The sequence below is a fragment of the Sinocyclocheilus grahami genome, unplaced genomic scaffold, assembly GCF_001515645.1.
Source record: "Sinocyclocheilus grahami isolate Dianchi unplaced genomic scaffold, SAMN03320097.WGS_v1.1 scaffold205.1, whole genome shotgun sequence".
Classification (NCBI taxonomy): domain Eukaryota; kingdom Metazoa; phylum Chordata; class Actinopteri; order Cypriniformes; family Cyprinidae; genus Sinocyclocheilus; species Sinocyclocheilus grahami.
The window spans coordinates 211898-230622 of NW_015505384.1; the positions used below are offsets into that span (position 1 = coordinate 211898).

Genomic DNA, 18725 nt, shown 5'->3' on the forward strand with positions numbered 1-18725 from the left:
TGAGTAAAGGATTTGTTCTCAGCCCCATGATTTGCAGGCTCTTCAGTATTTCCACTCATTCCAGAGCCCGGAGCCTTTCTGTTATGGGTTTGGCCCCCAGTTGCGCTACTGCTACCAGGCCTCGGGCCCCAGTGTGTTTCAGTTTTGTGCTCCCGACTGCGAGGGTTGGATTTAGGGTGGTGGTGCTGCTGCACAGAATGCTGTGGAGGCTGATTTTGCGTATTTCCCATCTTCTCCTGTTTCCATCCTGAAGCATGAGCAGATCCAATATCATGTTCAATCGGTGGTGGGACCTGATTATGTAGTGACTGTTTTCCACTACCATCTTCTCTAGCTGAGGAAGATGATGATGATGAACAGGAAGGGGAAAGGGACAGCTGATGGAGTGGAGGTGAAGGGTCACTCTTTTTTGGCTCCCCCACTTTTTCTCGCTCTCTGCCATTCTCTTGCTTATGAGGATGAAGAGAGAAATTAGGGGCATGAGCGGGAGGACCATGGTGTTGGAGATGCGAGTTGGTCTCCAAGGACGAGTGATCAGAACGGCTATTACGGTCATAATGGAGATGAGGAGTCCCCCAGATCTGGCTCTTTTGACTACCCTCTTGATGGCCAAAACCATGCAATGTCCCTCCACTGCTGGCCCTTTGCTGCAGGTGGGAGCCCATTCTGGATCCATTGTCAGGGTAGTTACTGAAACCTCCTCGCCCACCCATAAAGGGCTGATGATGGGCATGGTGGCTAGCACCCTGGCCCCCAACTTGAATCCCAAGAGGTGGTGGGGTTTGGTTGGATGAGCCAGATGGAGAGCTGGGAGGCTGGATGGGAGCTGTGACTCCCTCCCGCATAAGTACTGGAGGAGTGTCACTTCTAGAAACATAAAAAAAAAGAAAAATGTGTCATGATTCTGAAACTAATTAAAGAAATATGGAATAAAGAATTTTAATAGAAACTGGTTTAATAAAATAACTTGATGTGTATATATTTATATATATATATATATATATATATATAGTAGGGCTGGGTTTTGACACAAATTTCACGATTCGATTCTCATTCACAAGCTTTCGATTGGATTTGATTCAATATCAATTATTTTGGATATATCAGGTACAGTACTTGCCAAACTGTTTTGGGTGCCGAGGAACTTTAAAATATAACAGATCATTTGAGCAAAGTTTATAGCGCACGTTTGTATTAGAAAAACTGAGAGACAAGTAAGATTGAGTTAAACCACAAATAGACTTGTAAATGAAGCAATACCAATTATAATCGCATGTGATTTATCATGCAGCCCTGATATATATATATATATATATATATATATATTACACACACACAGTATATATATTAGGGCTGGTCCGAATACCATTTTTTGAGCTTCAAAGCTTCGGTAGTAATCAACACCGAATAGTAGAAGCTTCGGAGGGAGGGGGCTGAACATATTCTTCTCTCTAATAAAGGCAGAAATCTCTGTGTGTCTGTCTGTTTGCATTTTTATTTTGTTGAGAACCGTTCATCCAATCGGCTTCACGCGTGGCGGGTGTGTTGCTGTGGACCCAAGGGAGTGCAGTGTGGCATTTTGCTACAATATGGACACGACATGTTCAGAATTAATAAAACTTTTAATAACCGACAGAACACCGCGAGCCAGAAGCGGCGCGCCTCACGCGGGTAGGGCTTATATGCTCTGAGAACGGACACTGTACTAGTGATACAAAACACACAGGTCTGTTAAGAGCAATACTTTTAATAAGGTAGCCTAACAATTTTCTAACAAACAAATCACTCCCAAATCAGAAATTAGCAGCACAGTAATTACTGACACTGCAAAAGGGTAGGCTATTTAAATAAAAGAAGAACGAAAAATACATGAACGAAGTTCAACGAACTGTAATAAATAAAGAACACGGTAGCATAGACAAATTATTACGTTTTTTATGACTGCTGTATTCGTAAGTATTTTCCAAGCAAATTAAGTGCACGTTTTTATCATGTGTAAAATTACTGATTAACATGGCGGATAAAAGCAGCTCGTTTTTTTACACCAACAATATATGGCATTTTGCTACAATATGGACACGACATGTTCAGAATTAATAAACTTTTAATAACCGACAGAACACCGCGAGCCAGAAGCGGCGCGCCGAGAACGGACACTGTACTTGTGATACAAAACACACAGGTCTGTTAAGAGCAATACTTTTAATAAGGTAGCCTAACAATTTTCTAACAAACAAATCACTCCCAAATCAGAAATTAGCAGCACAGTAATTACTGACACTGCAAAAGGGTAGGCTATTTAAATAAAAGAAGAACGAAAAATACATGAACGAAGTTCAACGAACTGTAATAAATAAAGAACACGGTAGCATAGACAAATTATTAAGTTTTTTATGACTGCTGTATTCGTAAGTATTTTCCAAGCAAATTAAGTGCACGTTTTTATCATGTGTAAAATTACTGATTAACATGGCGGATAAAAGCAGCTCGTTTTTTTACACCAACAATATACTATAGGCATACTACTTACAGAAATTTTACAGATTTTTCAAACTTGATGTGCTGTTATGGTAGGCCAGTTTCAAATTGCATATTTGGCACACTGCATTTGTCTTGTCCTCACTCAATTTAAAGTGCTCCCCCACAGCTGAGGTCTTCGCATTTTTGTCTCCTCTTCCAGATTAACTGAATCATGACGTTCTCTCATGGGCGATTCATATTCAAGCGCGAATGAGAACCGTTTCACGGGGGATGCCAGGTGTTCGAGAAAAAAAAAATATTCAAATATCAAAATTGAAAATCGAATGCCAACCCACCGAACGAATATTCAAATAATCAAATATTCTGGTCCAGCCCTAACATATATAAAGTTTAAAAAAGCTTATTGTTACCTTTGACCTTTGCCAGCCTCCTCTTCCTCGACAGCTTTCTGCCGTAGGGGGGAGCTTAGACCTCGACCCTCAGTACCCCCTGGAAAACCATCTGGTCCCCAAGCCAGTTTGGGATCCATTGGAGGTGTGCCACGATGGGGATGAGGGGGTCCACCATGCTGCTGCCTATCAAACTGATCTGACCCAGAGCCACCCGAGTCAGAACGCTCTCGACTCATCATCCCTGAAACATAAAAGCCCCTATTATCTCTGGACAACAAGACTGTCTGACTAATATTCACAGTTGATCTCAGTTATTTACTAACCAGAAGGATGCATGCTGGGAGTGTAGTAGTCCATGGGTGGGGGACGTCCCTGCATCATTCGGGGATCCATGTAGGGCATCATCATCCAGCGGGGATCAAAGTTCATAGGCAGAGGTGGAGGACGTCCCATTGAGCCAGGTGGGTAAAGGGTTGGCTGTTTGGGCCCAGACTGTGGTGTGGCACCCAGGGAGGGGCCCTGCTGATTCTGAGGCTGGGACTGGAGCTGACTTTGGGCAACCTGGTTATGTTGCTGCTGCCACTGCTGCTGCTGTTTGAGAAGTTGCTCCTGTCCACAAACGATACAGACCACATTTTATTCAAAAAAGTATTTTTTTATGTTTATCAAACTTTAATCCAAGTACCCGAGTATACAGACATATGTTTGTTAGTATGTTGAAAGATAAAAATGCTCTTTACATTTTTGCTTGGGTATGAAGGTAGTTTACTCCTATTATATCAAATTAACATAACTCCTCTATGAAAATACGGACTCAGTCACATGTGTCTAAAAATTCTAGTTTGAGGGGATTAAAACAGTTCAAACAGTTTCTGAGATCTAATGTGTTTAATACATCAACTGTAGCACTAATTGTGAGAGTCATGTTCATAATATACATTGATTAATGGATATGACTTTTTCCATATTTAGAGACAAAACATCCAACACAAAACAAACCTGTTGTTGCCTCTGAAAACGAGGAGGAAGCGATTTTTGATACTTGGAAAAGCCCTGTCCAGATGGACAACTTCCCTGCCGTCCTGTTCCACCAACATTTTCAACCAGCTTCACTGTGTCCTCTCCACCTCTAGTGCGGATATGCACCACAGGTTCCTCCTTGGCATCTCCAGGCACTGGGACATCCAGGGTTTGTGGATGCTGGGTGGGTTGAGGCTGCAGAGCCTGCTGAGATTCTGAATGAACACGAAATCATAAAATCTTACATACTACATTTAAACTTATTTAAAACAAATACTGTATTCTGCTCATCAACTTCTACCAGAAAGTGACCAAGAAAAGTCCACCAAGTGTCTGAATGAAGAAACATTGTCCATTCAAACAAAAGCACTAGTCATTTTTTGTAACTATTTATGGAAAACTAACCAGTGCTGGAGTCATGGCTGCTGTTGCTACCAGCCCGTTGTCTGTTATTAATATTCAACCCTAGTGCTGTGCCGCTTCCCTGAGTGGATGATAGAGGAGGGTCTTCAGTGTCCACAGAGGGTGATGGTGGCTGACTGACATTAGGAGACGAAGCAGGTGCAGACAAGGAAGGACTAGGGCTGTTGGTTGGAGCATCACTGGGGGTGCTGGGTTTCACAGTCTGTTGCTGCTGCTGTTTTTCATCAAGTCTTTTCAGCTTCTCTGCGCAGGCAGCACGGCGCTCCTCCTGCATCCTCCGCTCCTCTTCTTCACGCCGCCGACGGGCACGCTCTACCGCAACAGAGATTTCAGTTGATGACTGCTTCCTCCTTTGCCGCCATGTCTCATCCTCATCCTCACCCTGTTGCTGGGGATGCAGGGTGTTGGAGGGTGGAGGGGTCGGCCCACCAGGCATTGCCCCCGCCTGTTGCTGTGCCTGGGCACCACTGGGCTTCTGGGGGGCTAGGATGGGGCCTGAGATTGGCGACTGGTTCGAAGGACGGTCCTGTTGACAGAAGGCAGTTTATAAACTAAAGTTCACCAATACAACCACCAAGCTAGTGCTTCATGTCGTATCCGTCCTATTTCTTGGACCCTTTCCCCATGTACCTGGTGGTAGTAGGAGTAGGGCCCTTGTCCAAGAAGCGGACCTGGTGGGGGGGAGGGCTGCTCCCTTGGGCCACTTAGTCCAGGCCTACGCCCCTGCATAGGGGTACATGTATCAATCAGCGAGTCATCCAGGAAACACCACAAGCATGTTCCTGTCCTCACAGTGACTGCACATTATTTGGCAAAGACCAGTGGTACCAAGGGCTTGCACCTGGATGGGGAGACGAGATGCATACCTGACAAGATCCTGTGTTTGCTTGACTGCTCCAGCTGCTTCCACCCTCCTCGGCCCAGCCTGGCTTGCTGGAGGGGGACGTGGAGCCATCTTCAGCAGAGGAAGGAGGGGTCCGGCGCGAATCCCCTCCACTGTCGGATGCCCGGGAACGTGAAACAGGTGCAGGCCCATCTTGGGATCTCTGCTGCTCCCTTGACTCCCTGTTACAACGGAATGTATAATATAAACACAAAAGTTTTCAAAAAAAACTTCTGTGTGCAAAGAGTTAAACTAATCAACCAATGGGAAAGCATTTCGGAAATGCTTACCGGGTTCCATTTTTGTTTTCAGTCCGTTCCTCTTCCCCATCATCCTCTCCTTCATCATCACTGAACTTCAATTTTGCGGAGTAGTCAATTTCCTCCTGTGCTCCTAGAAACAAGGCAAATCACCAAGAAAAGGTTATTATACTGTAGTTATATGTTGCACCGCTATACCAATATTGAAAGAACAATAAAAATGCTGGGTTACATTTTTTTGGCCACTGTCACTTGGTAAACAACCACAAAAAACACAAAAATCTCCTGATAGGCGAGTTACCCAATTATTCCATTCTAATGTGCCAGAGTAATTGAAAGCTTTCCTCTTACCAGCCCAACCCTCATCTCCATCATGGTCCAGCTCATCCAGCTCCTTCAGGTCATCCTGTTTGAGGATGGATGGGCGTTTTACCACTTCACCCCGGGGGCCTCCAGGGGGCCGCCCATCTGGCCCTACTCCACCCTGGGAACGAGAAAACCTGGCAAGAAGTAGTCAGAAGGAGGTTAGGAAAGCCAACTAGATGACTGTACAAATAAATATTAGTAGTTGAATTTCTACTCAATTGAACGCATATAAATATTCTTACCTAGGGGCCTCATTTGGGGGTGGGTACCGGTAAGGTCCCTGTGGACCATAAGGGGGTGGGAAGGGCAGGTATGGTGGATACATCTAGAGAAAAAACATCCAGAAAGAACACAAAGGCTATGAACAAAGGCTATGAAAGGCATTGAACAAATCAATCATAGTTTTAGACATTCTCTACAGATGGGTCAAAATGAAAATGCTACAAAACTTACGAAGGGAGGCATGATGCCTCTGTAAGCCTGGAACTGCGGGCCAATAGGTGGCTGGGGGAGGGGAAGTGCGGGGTTGCTGGCTGGGGAAGTTCTAGGCGGCCCATGAGAAGATGCATTTTGCTGTGGGATGGGAGGGGCCCCAGCAGCACCCTCCATCACCATGATTCCCCCAGCACCGCCCTCCGCAATTGCCTCCCCAGCCAGGGTGGGTGCCAATGCCCGGCCCCCACCATCCCGCCAACTTGTTACGTCTGGAACAGAAAGCAACAAATTATTTATCGAGAGACTGCTTAACATACGTGAGCCAATATGAATCAGAAGCACTAGAAGATAACAGATATGAGTACCACATGCTCCAAGACACAAATCACCACATCAGTTATCGAAAGAAGAGAAGGGCTATCATGCTTACTTTGGGGGCGGAGGCTTGGTCCTGGCCCATACCACTGATCTGCAGTGGCCTGTTCTTTGCCAACTTTGTCCTGGTCTCCAGCCGCCTGCAGGGTGGGAAATTCCTCGCGAGAGAATGGCGACGGTTGGTTTGATCCCTTTCCACCTGTGAAGAAAGCAAAGGGAATTGAATCTCCTTGATGTATGAAGAAGATCCTTCACTACAAACGTCACATCTCATGTCCATGCATCACATGATGAAACAAAAATTAACAACAACAGTTTTACTGCAAGTGTTCACTGACATTTTGGACTTAAAGAACGATAATTTTACATTTCTTAATAATCCTTAAGAAATGAAGTTAGTAATTCAACCAATGTTCGATTTCAAGTTTCATGATATACTGCTGATTAAAAAAATAAAAAAGGTTATATAATTAAACCAATACTTTATATAGGAAACTTTTTTTTACTACTTTGAAACTGTAGCCTGCCAAGCTCACAATTTTTTTTTGTTTCAAATACTGTACACACAGCGAGTTGTCATCTGCATGCATGTTCTTGGTACTGTATCTTACCATCTCCTTGTACTCCAAGTGTAACACTGGCCGGAGCCCAGGACCTTGGCCCTGCGGCTAGAGCTTGAGTTGGGGCCTAAGAGACATACAAATTTGTCAAGAATAGTTGTCATGCAACAACTACAGCTGTAAGATGTGGGCTTCATTAGTTCAAACTTGTTGAAAAACATGCATAATATTGGAGATTATTCATGTTTGTGTGATGGCACCTCTTGAGCTGGGGGTGTTCTCGGCATGCTCGGCGCAGACGTCTGTGAGACCACAGGCTGCTGCGACTCCGGCTGCGCTTCTGACAATACATCGGTACTACAGGGAAAAATCAAAACAAAAACAACAGACATTACATGGCAGGCATAGACATGTATCCAATCAAGACTGTATTCACAGACAGCAGAGGATGGAAGGTCTCCAAAGATAATTATGCCTTTGCCTGAGTTTTCTACAGTCCAATCAAAACCAGACTTGATGTGATTTTTCTCTACAAACAAACTGATTTAAGGATCTGGGTGGTCCATAGTGAAAACGATGCACCATTAGAGCACATTGTCAGTTAATCATCGCATTGTTGAGCACCTTTTTACACCGTAGACTGTTATATTGATGGTGATGGAGCAGATAGGGGTTTTGTATTTATTGTGTATTGAATTACTCAAAGAATATCATCATACATTGTAGCTCCTTCAAAATGGAGAACATGCCTTACCTCTTTGGGTCCGCTTGTTCCTGCTTGCTTGCCCATCCTGTGCCGTCTTTGGGAACGAGTGAGACGTTGGGGTCGTTGCCTTTGTTCTCCGCCTTCAAACTAGGCAAGTTGGCAGGGGGGGGCATGCGCCGTGCAGAGGCAACTTTACCAAGAGACTGTAAGCCATGACGAGGGGCAACTGAAAGTAGAAGAGTGACAGGAGTAGTAAATAAACAAGCGCAGAAACCCAATACTGTCTTGAGGAACGCAGCCTGAGAGTAAGCAGGAGAGACTGCGGCATGTGCAAGACCATCAAACTCCATCCATTATGGCTTAGGAATGCTTGGGTGGCCAGTGAAAGGAGCAAAACTATCTTATGCGTATTTGTTTCAAGTGGTTGACTCAAAACTGACTTGGTCAAAAATCCCACTTTAACACTCTCACGACAGACTTGGCCCATGCAAAATATGTTGAGCACTGCACAGAGCAGTTGATGGCGGTTGGCAGAAGCTGAAAAACACATTTTCAATCCCCTATTTGTTTCCAGGAGCCAAGCGGCCTGGAGAGCTGGGAGAATTGTATTTTGGAAGACAGGGACAGCTGCTTAGAGTTGGTAGTTCAGCTACTGAATGAAACATAAGCAGGGAAAACGATGATCGCAAGAAGAACTCTGTCTTAGGGTCAAACGTTAAAAGTTCAGCGAGCTGCCCTGGACAATGCTGACAAAACTGGAATCGGTTTAAATAACACTAGGGTGGATCCAGAGTGGGATTTAGAAACTTAGAATTCAATGAACATGAAGCCGCTTTGTTTCAGAAAGGCCAGACAGATTATGTTCTTAGATTACACACTGTAAAGGACTGTACTGTCTTAATATGCAACAGCTGTATCACACAGTTGTGCCAAAGACAGATGAACTCCATCAGTCCTATCGGCACAGCAGCCATCACCTCCTGCTAATACATTAAGTGTTTTGCAGTGGAAACCCAGGGCCATATGATTCCCAAGATGCAGAAAACACGGATGGAATCACAGAATCCAGTCATAAAAAATGGAATTTACAGTAGAACACAGAATGTGACTGAATTTCACACATTTTGGTTGAGTAAATCAAAAGTAGGGCTGTACACAATTAAATTGTGATATGGACTATTGTCCATAAACAAAGTGCACCACTAATTCACATTGAAACATGCAGTCTTTTTGCAGTTTCATCTACTACACACACTCAAGCACGCGTGATGCTCATGGTGTTTTCAGCATCTGCTGTCTCACTGTATGAGGACATGAACTTCATCTCCAGAGCGGCTTTGAGAGTTCACTTAAGCATTTCACCATTTAATCTGATAAAACTGTCGTCATCATATATATATATATATACATACACACAAACTCAAAAAAGTCTACACAACAACCAATCAAAATAAAAGTTCTGTTTAACTTGAAGAAATTGTGACAGAACTACATTACTATTTTACAGTAGAATGTACTTCTTAAATGAATGATGATAAAAATAAAAATAAGAAAACTTAAGGAATGTCTCAATTTTTCATCCATCTTTTTATTTTAATAACAAACCTCTGTTGTGCAGCACTTTGTCTGCCAAAAAAAAAAAACTTGTTAAAATTACTATAAATTTTATATGTAGTTACATTTTAAAAGAAAAAATTAATTGTTCGTGTTCTGTGACTTTATTTGATTACCACCGTTTTTGATAATACATTTATATTAAATCATGAATCCATAAAACATTTCATAGGGTCCTATTGTAACCATTTAAATAAATTATTAAATTGTTAACTGTTCATCAATTCATTTTTTTAGACAAGCTTTTTAATTATTAAAATTTAATGAAACTATTTCAAGCGGAATCCAGAGAAAAAGAACAAAACACAGAATTTGAGGAAAATGAAAACATTTCATAGGGCCCTAAAAACTAAATTTTTGTTAAACCTTTAATAAATTGCTGATAAATTGTATGGGTTTCAAGATTTCAATTAATTAGACATGCTTTTTGATTACTTAAGTTAATATAATAATTAAAGCGGGAAAAAAATCGGAAAACAGGAAAAAGACCTGACTTCATAGGGCCCTAGAAACCAATGACAATATTCAGATACAATCAACATGAAACAGAATTTGCAACCCATTTCATGTGACGTATTTCTGATTGCAACAAGATATTAAACAAGTGTTCAAAACTGTGTTCAGAATTGTGAACATTAAGAAATGTGCATTAGAAAAGTTAACAGGGTCCATTTTGATTTTGTGTTGACATCAATTTAACCCCAAATCCTTTATATACAAACAGATAGGGACAAATTACTTTAAACATAAGCTTCTAGTCAATGCAAACTCACCAACAGGCTTCTGTGCTTCAATGCTCTTTCCTTTGTAGGTATCAAACAGGTTGAGAGACGCATACTTGGTTTTGCCATCCTTCCCCTTTGCCGTTTGCCCAGAGCGCTCTGACATTGCGCTGTACGCTCATTGAGTATGGTGAGTCCTGAGACTGACAGAGAAAGAGAGAGTGAAAAGGGAGAATGTGATGCCGAGTCGAAGGGTGTTCCCTTTCAAGTGTTCCCATGTTTTCAGGATCAAAATGAATGTTGAACTGAACAGCCAATTGTAGGCATGAAGGGAGGGTGTTTGTGTCATTTAAGTTTTACTGCAACAGGCCAAAAATAGCAAAAAAAAGCTCTTTCGGTGTTCGGCCGAATATGCGAAAAGACAGAATAAATTGTAACGAACAATGATATGACGCGATCAAATAGCAACCACGCAGAGTGAGAGGCGTGCACTCTTTATTATGCAGCACACACGTCAGCAGTGTGGAAGCATTTAAACTGTCGGAGAAAGACGCAAAAATCATTACAAACACCGACAGCGAGAGACTGTTTAGGACTGCATCGCATGTCTTCAATGAGAAGAGGAAGGGGGGATTGTTGCTGGTTACTGTATGATGATTGAAATCGCGAAATGGCCTTAATTAATAAATAAACTGCAGAACGTTATGTTTTCTAATACACCTGCGCATCGCATGTATTCTGACAGTGCTGCACGAACTCGCAGCAGATCTGCTCGTTAACCAGGGTTCAAAGCGCGAGGAAAATCTGCCCTGATACAGTCGTCAGTTGCTCAGTCACATGTTTTTGAATTTTTACAAGGCATGTGACCATGCGATACGTACGGCGTATTCGTAATGACTCATTTATAAATCTGTTGTCAACAAAAATAAGCATTGAGATCTTCCTGTGCGTTTCTGCCAAAATAAAAGTTGAGAAAAAGCAAGAACACTTATCAACATTCATAAATGTTAGTATTGTAATTTTACTGTTGTTCTGTAAAATAAAATAAAAAGTAAGACAATAATAATGATAATAATCATTACAACAGCTCTGTTTTAATACATTTATTATAACATTCACACAGTGTTCAAATTAGGATCTGTAATATTTTCTAATGTTTTAAAAGAAGTCTCTTTTAGGGGTGTGGAAACTTGAAAAACCGTGTTCGGTATTCGGCCCAGTGTTTAATTTTGTTCGGTTTCGGCCAAGAATTTTCATTTCGGTGCATCCCTAGTTTATTGTGCATTATTTTCAAAGTGTTTATTACCACGTTTAGTGTGGCAAAATAGAAAGTGCAGCCATAATTCACTTGCAATGTATCTGGTCGCCATGACAACCTCGCATACTTGCTGCTGCTGTATGTAATCAGAGTGTGAATTTGTAGATTTACTATAGCAAAACTAAAATGTGTTTAAAAGTGCGACAGACCAAATCGACCGACTTGGTTTGGCCCCCCCAAGCTCAAACGTCAAGCTATGCCTATGCACGACTAGAGGTCGACCGATATGGGTTTTTCTCTGGCCGATGCCGATATTTTGAAATCAGGGCAGCCGATGGCCAAAATATGATGCCAATTTTTTGGCCGATTTCCTTTTTTCCCCTTCATCTCATAAAAGAGAGTTTGAGTAAATGTTTACTGCAGGGTACAAGATAGTACTAGTAGTAGTAGTAGCCTAATTCATAGTAATAATACAAAACTTAAGCGCCTTCTCAAAACTGTTCTGAAGCATGCTTTTTGTTTACGCTTGCTGACAGACACCAGTGTTTCCCACAGACTTGCAAATGCAAATTCATTCTCTATCAGCAGGAGGCGATGTTTGAGTGGGAAATATATCGTTTCCCCAGTAATGGCTGTAATCAACTAAGCACTGCGCTCACAAATGCTACTTTATCATGCATTAACATTACAGGAAAGAAGAAATGAAAATGACATTGAAGCTTCTCTGAAGACGGCCGGTTCTTTAAAAAGATGCATTCATATAAAAATACCCGCGCTGCATTTTTATTTTGAAACGTGCAATGCTTAGTTTATTCAAGGAAGTATAAGCCTTTTGGAAAATCTATTTGTGGCAGTCAGTTTTGCTGGCCGATGCCGATATTTTGAAATCAGGGCAGCCGATGGCCAAAATATGATGCCAATTTTTTGGCCGATTTCCTTTTTTCCCCTTCATCTCATAAAAGAGAGTTTGAGTAAATGTTTACTGCAGGGTACAAGATAGTACTAGTAGTAGTAGTAGCCTAATTCATAGTAATAATACAAAACTTAAGCACCTTCTCAAAACTGTTCTGAAGCATGCTTTTTGTTTACGCTTGCTGACAGACACCAGTGTTTCCCACAGACTTGCAAATGCAAATTCATTCTCTATCAGCAGGAGGCGATGTTTGAGTGGGAAATATATCGGTTTCCCCGGTAATGGCTGTAATCAACTAAGCACTGCGCTCACAAACGCTACTTTATCATGCATTAACATTACAGGAAAGAAGAAATGAAAATGACATTGAAGCTTCTCTGAAGACAGCCGGTTCTTTAAAAAGATGCATTCATATAAAAATACCCGCGCTGCATTTTTATTTTGAAACGTGCAATGCTTAGTTTATTCAAGGAAGTATAAGCCTTTTGGAAAATCTATTTGTGGCAGTCAGTTTTGATATAGTGACGACCTGCCACAAATAAATTAATGTATGGGAAACACCGGACACTGCTATAAGTCGATTGGCCATAATCTAATTGATAAAAATAAAAGTTTACTCATATTACACAGCCTGCAGCTCACGAGCGATAACATCGTGGACTGGAGGCTGTCGGACCCACAGACACATTTAATGAGGAAAGTTAACGTGCACATTATAATCAGCCCAGAAGTTCATCTGAATTGCACGTGTTTCTACTTTCACATGCAAATGACTTGTTGCACTTATGAATATGATAAGCACGGTCGCATCAATTCTAGTAGGGTAAAACGTAATTACGCATTCGAAACGGTCTGTTTTGCCCTGCCATCATTAGCTGAAGCTGTGTGTGAACGAGCCGCAGCTGTAGAGTGTGAGCTGCTCCATCTCTCGCCTCCGGAGGGAGAGGGATTCTCCGGTACGGCGTTCCACAACAACGCTTAGCTGGCCGCAGATGCGCCTGCCTAAAAATCGGCCTAATTTGCAGCACAATCAGCCGATGCCAATTAATTTAAAAATGCCAAAAATCAGCCGATCAATCGGTCGACCTCTATGCACGACCCATGTTTACACCAGACTAGGGATGTTCATTTCGGTTATTTTTCCTAACCAACAACCGACGCTCGTTAACCGATTATTAACCTTTAACTGACAAGATTATTTTAAATTCGAATTTAATTAAATTAGAAAGGATACGTGTCTGTGACCCTTTAAAAAATACTAACATTTGTTTCCCTGGGATTAATTTTAGGCTACATGCGCAAAAAGCAGCAAACAACAGAACATGAGGATTCACATGGTCTTCATATCACATCACGCACCTGCAGCGCTTCTGCGAGCAGAGAAAAACATAATAAAGCTAGGCTATAGGCCTATAGCTATATATAACGATAAATAGGCATATGCGAGAAATGTATTTTTACTTAAAGGGGTCATATGATGTTGCTAAAAAGAACATTATTTTGTGTAATGAAATGTGTTTAAGCGGTTTAAGGTTCAAAAAACACATTCTTTTCCAAAACACAACATCACACACGGTGACCTAGAGTGAGCGGCGGCGGCCTCGAGTGAGCGGCGGCGGCCTCGAGTGAGCAGAGGCGGTGGGCTTGAGAACGGCGCGGCCGGTGGATTCGACGAAGGACCGACCGGAGGGCTTGCGGCAACCACATGTGACAACCCCGGGCTGGACGCTCCGTCCATGGTGAAAGCAGATCCGGTGATCCACAGCGCAAAGTTGTAGTATTTCCTCAGCAACCAGCACGGATCAGCTCCAGGCATGACAAAGCAGATATCGTCCTCTTTTGGAAGGCCAAACAAAGTAGTTTCGCTTTCACAACGAAACACACAGCGCCTTCACGACATGGCGGCGGCAACAACAATACTACAGCGAGAATAAAAGTTACGCCTTCTTTCTTTGTGTGAACATTTGGGCAGCGTTATGCAAATCTTCCCACATAGTGACGTAGATATGTGGGGGCGTGTTAGAACGAGTCGTTTTAGGTAGGCGTGGCTGACTCTTAACTTTTATAAAGAATATCTCTTTGGATTTGAGACTTTAGTCTTTGCAACTTTACAGATCTTCTTTATGCACCAAGAGCTTGTAACCCTCCAAAGAAAAAGGAAAAATTAAAATCGCATCATATGACCCCTTTAATAAACTAAGAAAACAAAAGAAAAACTGTGCAACAAATAGCCTAGTAGGAGTTTCAGTTAATTTTTGTGCTGCGCGAAAGGAAACCAGATGGCAGAAAGCGGCAACCTATTTTTCTTTAGGCTTATTTTACAAAAGCACAAAGATTTGTTTTTATTGTGAATGTACACAAATAAAGGCAAACCTTTTACAATTCTGATTATCTTTATGACTAAAAGGAGTAGTTGCTTCCACTGTTAGAAGGAAAAAATTCTAATGATTGCGCCGGCACAATTGCTACCTTGACAATGCAGCCTGTTCATTATCATAATAAAATACAGTCAGTCAAACAGTAAAAACACCACTCAGTTTAAATATGTAGTAAAATCTGTGCCGTTAAGCATCACCGTACCGCCGTGATGTTATGCAAACCATGTTGTTTTACATGGATATTGGAACGCGACTGAAGTAGACTACATAAATAATATTTTGGCATCCAAATACATCGCGAATACAGAAACATTTGATTCTGTGTCGAATGAGAGATGCAACGTTGGTTTCGGTTTCGTTTTAGCCTAAAGGAATTAGTTTTTGCTTGTCGTTTAGCTATAGCTTTTTATATTTTTAATTCTTGTTCTTTTCTAAATAGGCTACTGTTAATTGAAAGGCTTTGTTGTGGAGTGAGGGGAACTAAAATAGCCTAGCTATGTTTTAGGGCTGTCAAAATGACTGAAAAACTCAATTCGAATGGTCTAATTAAATATTAGAACAATTTTAATTATATTTGAATTTAAAAAGGCATAATTTCAGTTGGGGGGGGGCTTTTGGCTTCTCTCCTGAGGCCACAAGAGGGCGCACCGAACAAAATATTATGCACGTTTCTTCAAAGCGTAATAAAATAACACGACTATCTTTGAAAAAAAGTGCATAATGTTTATATTTAAATAATTAAAGTTGCTTAATTAGAAAAAAAAAACAGCACCATGCATGTATGTATAGTTTAATACAAAGGACCGAAAACCTATCACAATAGTAACGCAATTTCAATTCTCTGTGTGTATGTGCTGTACATGTGGAAGAATTGACAATAAAGCAGACTTGACTTGTGCGCCACTGATAAGGCTGCCTGATGGCTGACGCAGACCTTAAATTCGAATGCAAAATTCTAATTTTTTTTTTACAGCCCATGTTTACAGCCCATGTTTACACTTACAATAAATAAGTGACTTTTTAAACCGTTTAACTGATTGTAGTGTTGTCACGGTACCAACATTTCAGTATTCAGTACCAATACCAGTGAAAATCCACGGTTCTCGGTACCAAAGCAAAACACAAAAACATGCTAATTAAAAATTGACTATACTTTCATTTAATCCAAACTGTGTACATATTTAATTTTAAAGGGCTTTTAAAACCGTATAGAGATATTCAGCCAAGAATAACAACTAAGTTGTTAAAAAAAAAGCCCAGAACTGCTTTTTTGACTGATATGACACAATGTTAACCATTTGTACATTCTCTTAACACGCATATTTTAGATTTACAATTCATTTAAAATCCTCTGGTGTGTAAAAACAGTAAATATCATCAAGTCCTCCTGTTTTTTTACCCTAATAAAAGTTATAGGAGCATTAAATAGTTAATAAAGAAACTTCATTATAATGCTCATATTATTAGCGTTAGCCGCGCTTATGCTAACGATTAACGACTAATAACAGTGATATTCATTTCAATCCGACATTCAAATTAAAATATTGAATTACATTCATAACAGAAGCAGTGTTTCCCACTAGGCATGGGCCGATTACCGGTTTCAAGGTATACCGCGATTTGAAAATATCACGGTTTCAAAACCTATAATATTTTCCATTATACCGTTCCTGCGGAATGTGCTGTTTTTCATGTCTCCTCAAAGACTGAAAGTGTAGGAATCCCTCAGGTTGAGCGCAGTGTAGAGAGTAACACGACCCTCCTCCTCCTGTTGGTGCGAGCGAGCGGTGAGTCACGTGTGTGTAGGATGGCCGACCTTAAGGAGCTGCCCCTGGAACTTGCGCGATCGGCAACCGGCCGTTTTTCATTTTATTGCAAGCAACTTGTCTCTGTTCTGGACTTGCACAAACTGCGTTGCAATGCAATCGTTTTCCAAAATGTAATTTATGTGAAAATATGAAGTCTGTAAACGCCCGTTAACACAGGCCAGAGACGTTGAAGACGAACGCACGAGAAAAATACTGTAGCAGACAGATCACTCACTGTTCGTGATGCACGAACTATTGATTTGGGGGTTTATATAAATGTGTTTCTGAGGGGAACTGACTGTCTTATTTTCTTTTAATCTCGTCTCTGTATAGTTCATATTAAAGCAGTGTTTCAGCACAGCTGCTGTGTTTACAGCGGTAACCAATGAAACGCCGTATGTGGTGTTCCATGAGCGCCTCCTGCTGTCAGAGAGTGAATCTGCATCTCATTCAGAGCATCTGCTGTTTGCTTTGTTCAGGCATGTAGCATAATTTAACAAAGCTAGTCAAAACAGAACATTCTGTTTTTGCTTCAAATTGGGTTATTATTAAATCAAATGATGTATATGAAATTACATATCTAAATGATATGTATATGAATTATATAACTAAAATTAAATAACTGTAATTACAGGTTAAATAAAGATGCCAGTCATTATTTTTCTCCTTTTTAGGAAACAAATCAAAAGGAAAAAAAACAAATTCTACTGTTCCTAATATTCAGTATGTTGCTCAAAAACAAAATATATTGTGTTCAGCGGAATATATACATATATATTATTTTTTTTCTCTCTCTGCATCTGTTCTGTGCAGTGAGCGGCAGAGAAGCAGCGCATTCAGTTGGCCGCACCGCAGCCAACCCGACAATAAATGAGTACAAAACAGCATTTCCTAGCACCTGTCGTTTACTGATTGTTTGGAATTATAAATATGAGCGTAGTTCATCTGTTAATATCACATGCACTTTTTAGTTTGTTACTCAGACGCAGGCAGTGCGCTGCATGAGTCAAAAAAGTAATATAGCCAAAACAACCGCATAGCCACTCTTTAGTGTAGATGCATGTTGATTTTATCAGACAATGCAGCGATTATAAATGATAGTGACTCCTGGTTAACATGTATTAAAAGGGTTCGTGTTTAGTCACTATTTAGTGTGGTATTTTTTGACAATATTAACTCATCATGACAGTAAAATAGGGTATTCTAAGTCAATATACTGCAGTATTTCCTCTCTCAATCAGTAGAAAATATGGTTAACACCCGGTCATGCATGAATGAAAACACAAACCAACAAGCCAACAAAAACACAGCTCTGATCACAGCGTCCTCCATCCTCCTGTTGTTAACGCTGTTTTTATTTGTTTTCATTGTTGGACGCCGTGCACAAATGACAACGCTGTCGACCGGCGTACATCACTTCTTAGTACACACTGTCGGTGCGAATGCAACCCTTTAAATGGTACTGGACAATAGTTCGCGCAAAATTGTCCCAGTACTTTAGTACCGTACATTTAGTTCTGGAATTAAAGCGGTGCGAAAGGGCCTATTATGTCCCCACTGGATGCAACAAATGCCTCGTTTGTAATGGGTTTTAATGTTTTTGTCTCGTCGCTCCGGCCGGACACGGCATCAACAGTATGTGAGAGGCGTAACATTTCTGTCTCACGCTTCAGGTATTCGGCCAATCACAACGCACTGGATATCTGACCAATCACAGCACACCTCGCTTTTCAGACCGATGAGTTTTGTAAAAATCTACGCGTTTCAGAAAGGCGGGGCATAGAGGAGAAACAATAACGTACAGTATGTGGAAAATAATGTGTTTTTTTTTTACTTTAAACCGCATAAACATTTCATTACACCAAATAATGTTCTTTTAGCAGCATCATATGACCCCTTTAAGTCCTCTGACTTTTGATGTCACAGCTGAATTACACTAGGCTATATGATGAACACATACGCTTTCTAATTCTCACCATAACCATGACTGATTTAAAAAAAAAAGCCTGTTTAAATTAAATCTATGGGTATTTTAGGCTTAAAGATCTGGCAACCACTTTTTTTCTTTTTAAATAATATATATACACACATACTTTTTATATATATATATATATATATATATATATATATT

At 40.9% G+C, this 18725-nt stretch overlaps 1 protein-coding gene across 1 annotated transcript in view; it reads right to left on the reverse strand.

The window, feature by feature from the left end:
* LOC107595587 (protein PRRC2A-like) overlaps window positions 1-18725 on the reverse strand; it is a 27054-nt gene that overhangs the window by 6900 nt on the left and 1429 nt on the right. The window contains exons 2-17 of the mRNA XM_016286023.1: window positions 18649-18650; window positions 10289-10440; window positions 7950-8127; window positions 7456-7552; window positions 7247-7322; window positions 6691-6834; window positions 6279-6529; window positions 6068-6150; window positions 5811-5959; window positions 5490-5592; window positions 5183-5381; window positions 4947-5039; window positions 4299-4842; window positions 3873-4108; window positions 3197-3482; window positions 2892-3114 (exon numbers count right to left, since the gene is read on the reverse strand). Coding sequence (XP_016141509.1) covers window positions 2892-3114; window positions 3197-3482; window positions 3873-4108; window positions 4299-4842; window positions 4947-5039; window positions 5183-5381; window positions 5490-5592; window positions 5811-5959; window positions 6068-6150; window positions 6279-6529; window positions 6691-6834; window positions 7247-7322; window positions 7456-7552; window positions 7950-8127; window positions 10289-10403 — 2777 coding nt within the window. The 5' untranslated portion in view covers window positions 10404-10440; window positions 18649-18650. The remainder of the gene's footprint in view (window positions 1-2891; window positions 3115-3196; window positions 3483-3872; window positions 4109-4298; window positions 4843-4946; window positions 5040-5182; window positions 5382-5489; window positions 5593-5810; window positions 5960-6067; window positions 6151-6278; window positions 6530-6690; window positions 6835-7246; window positions 7323-7455; window positions 7553-7949; window positions 8128-10288; window positions 10441-18648; window positions 18651-18725) is intronic.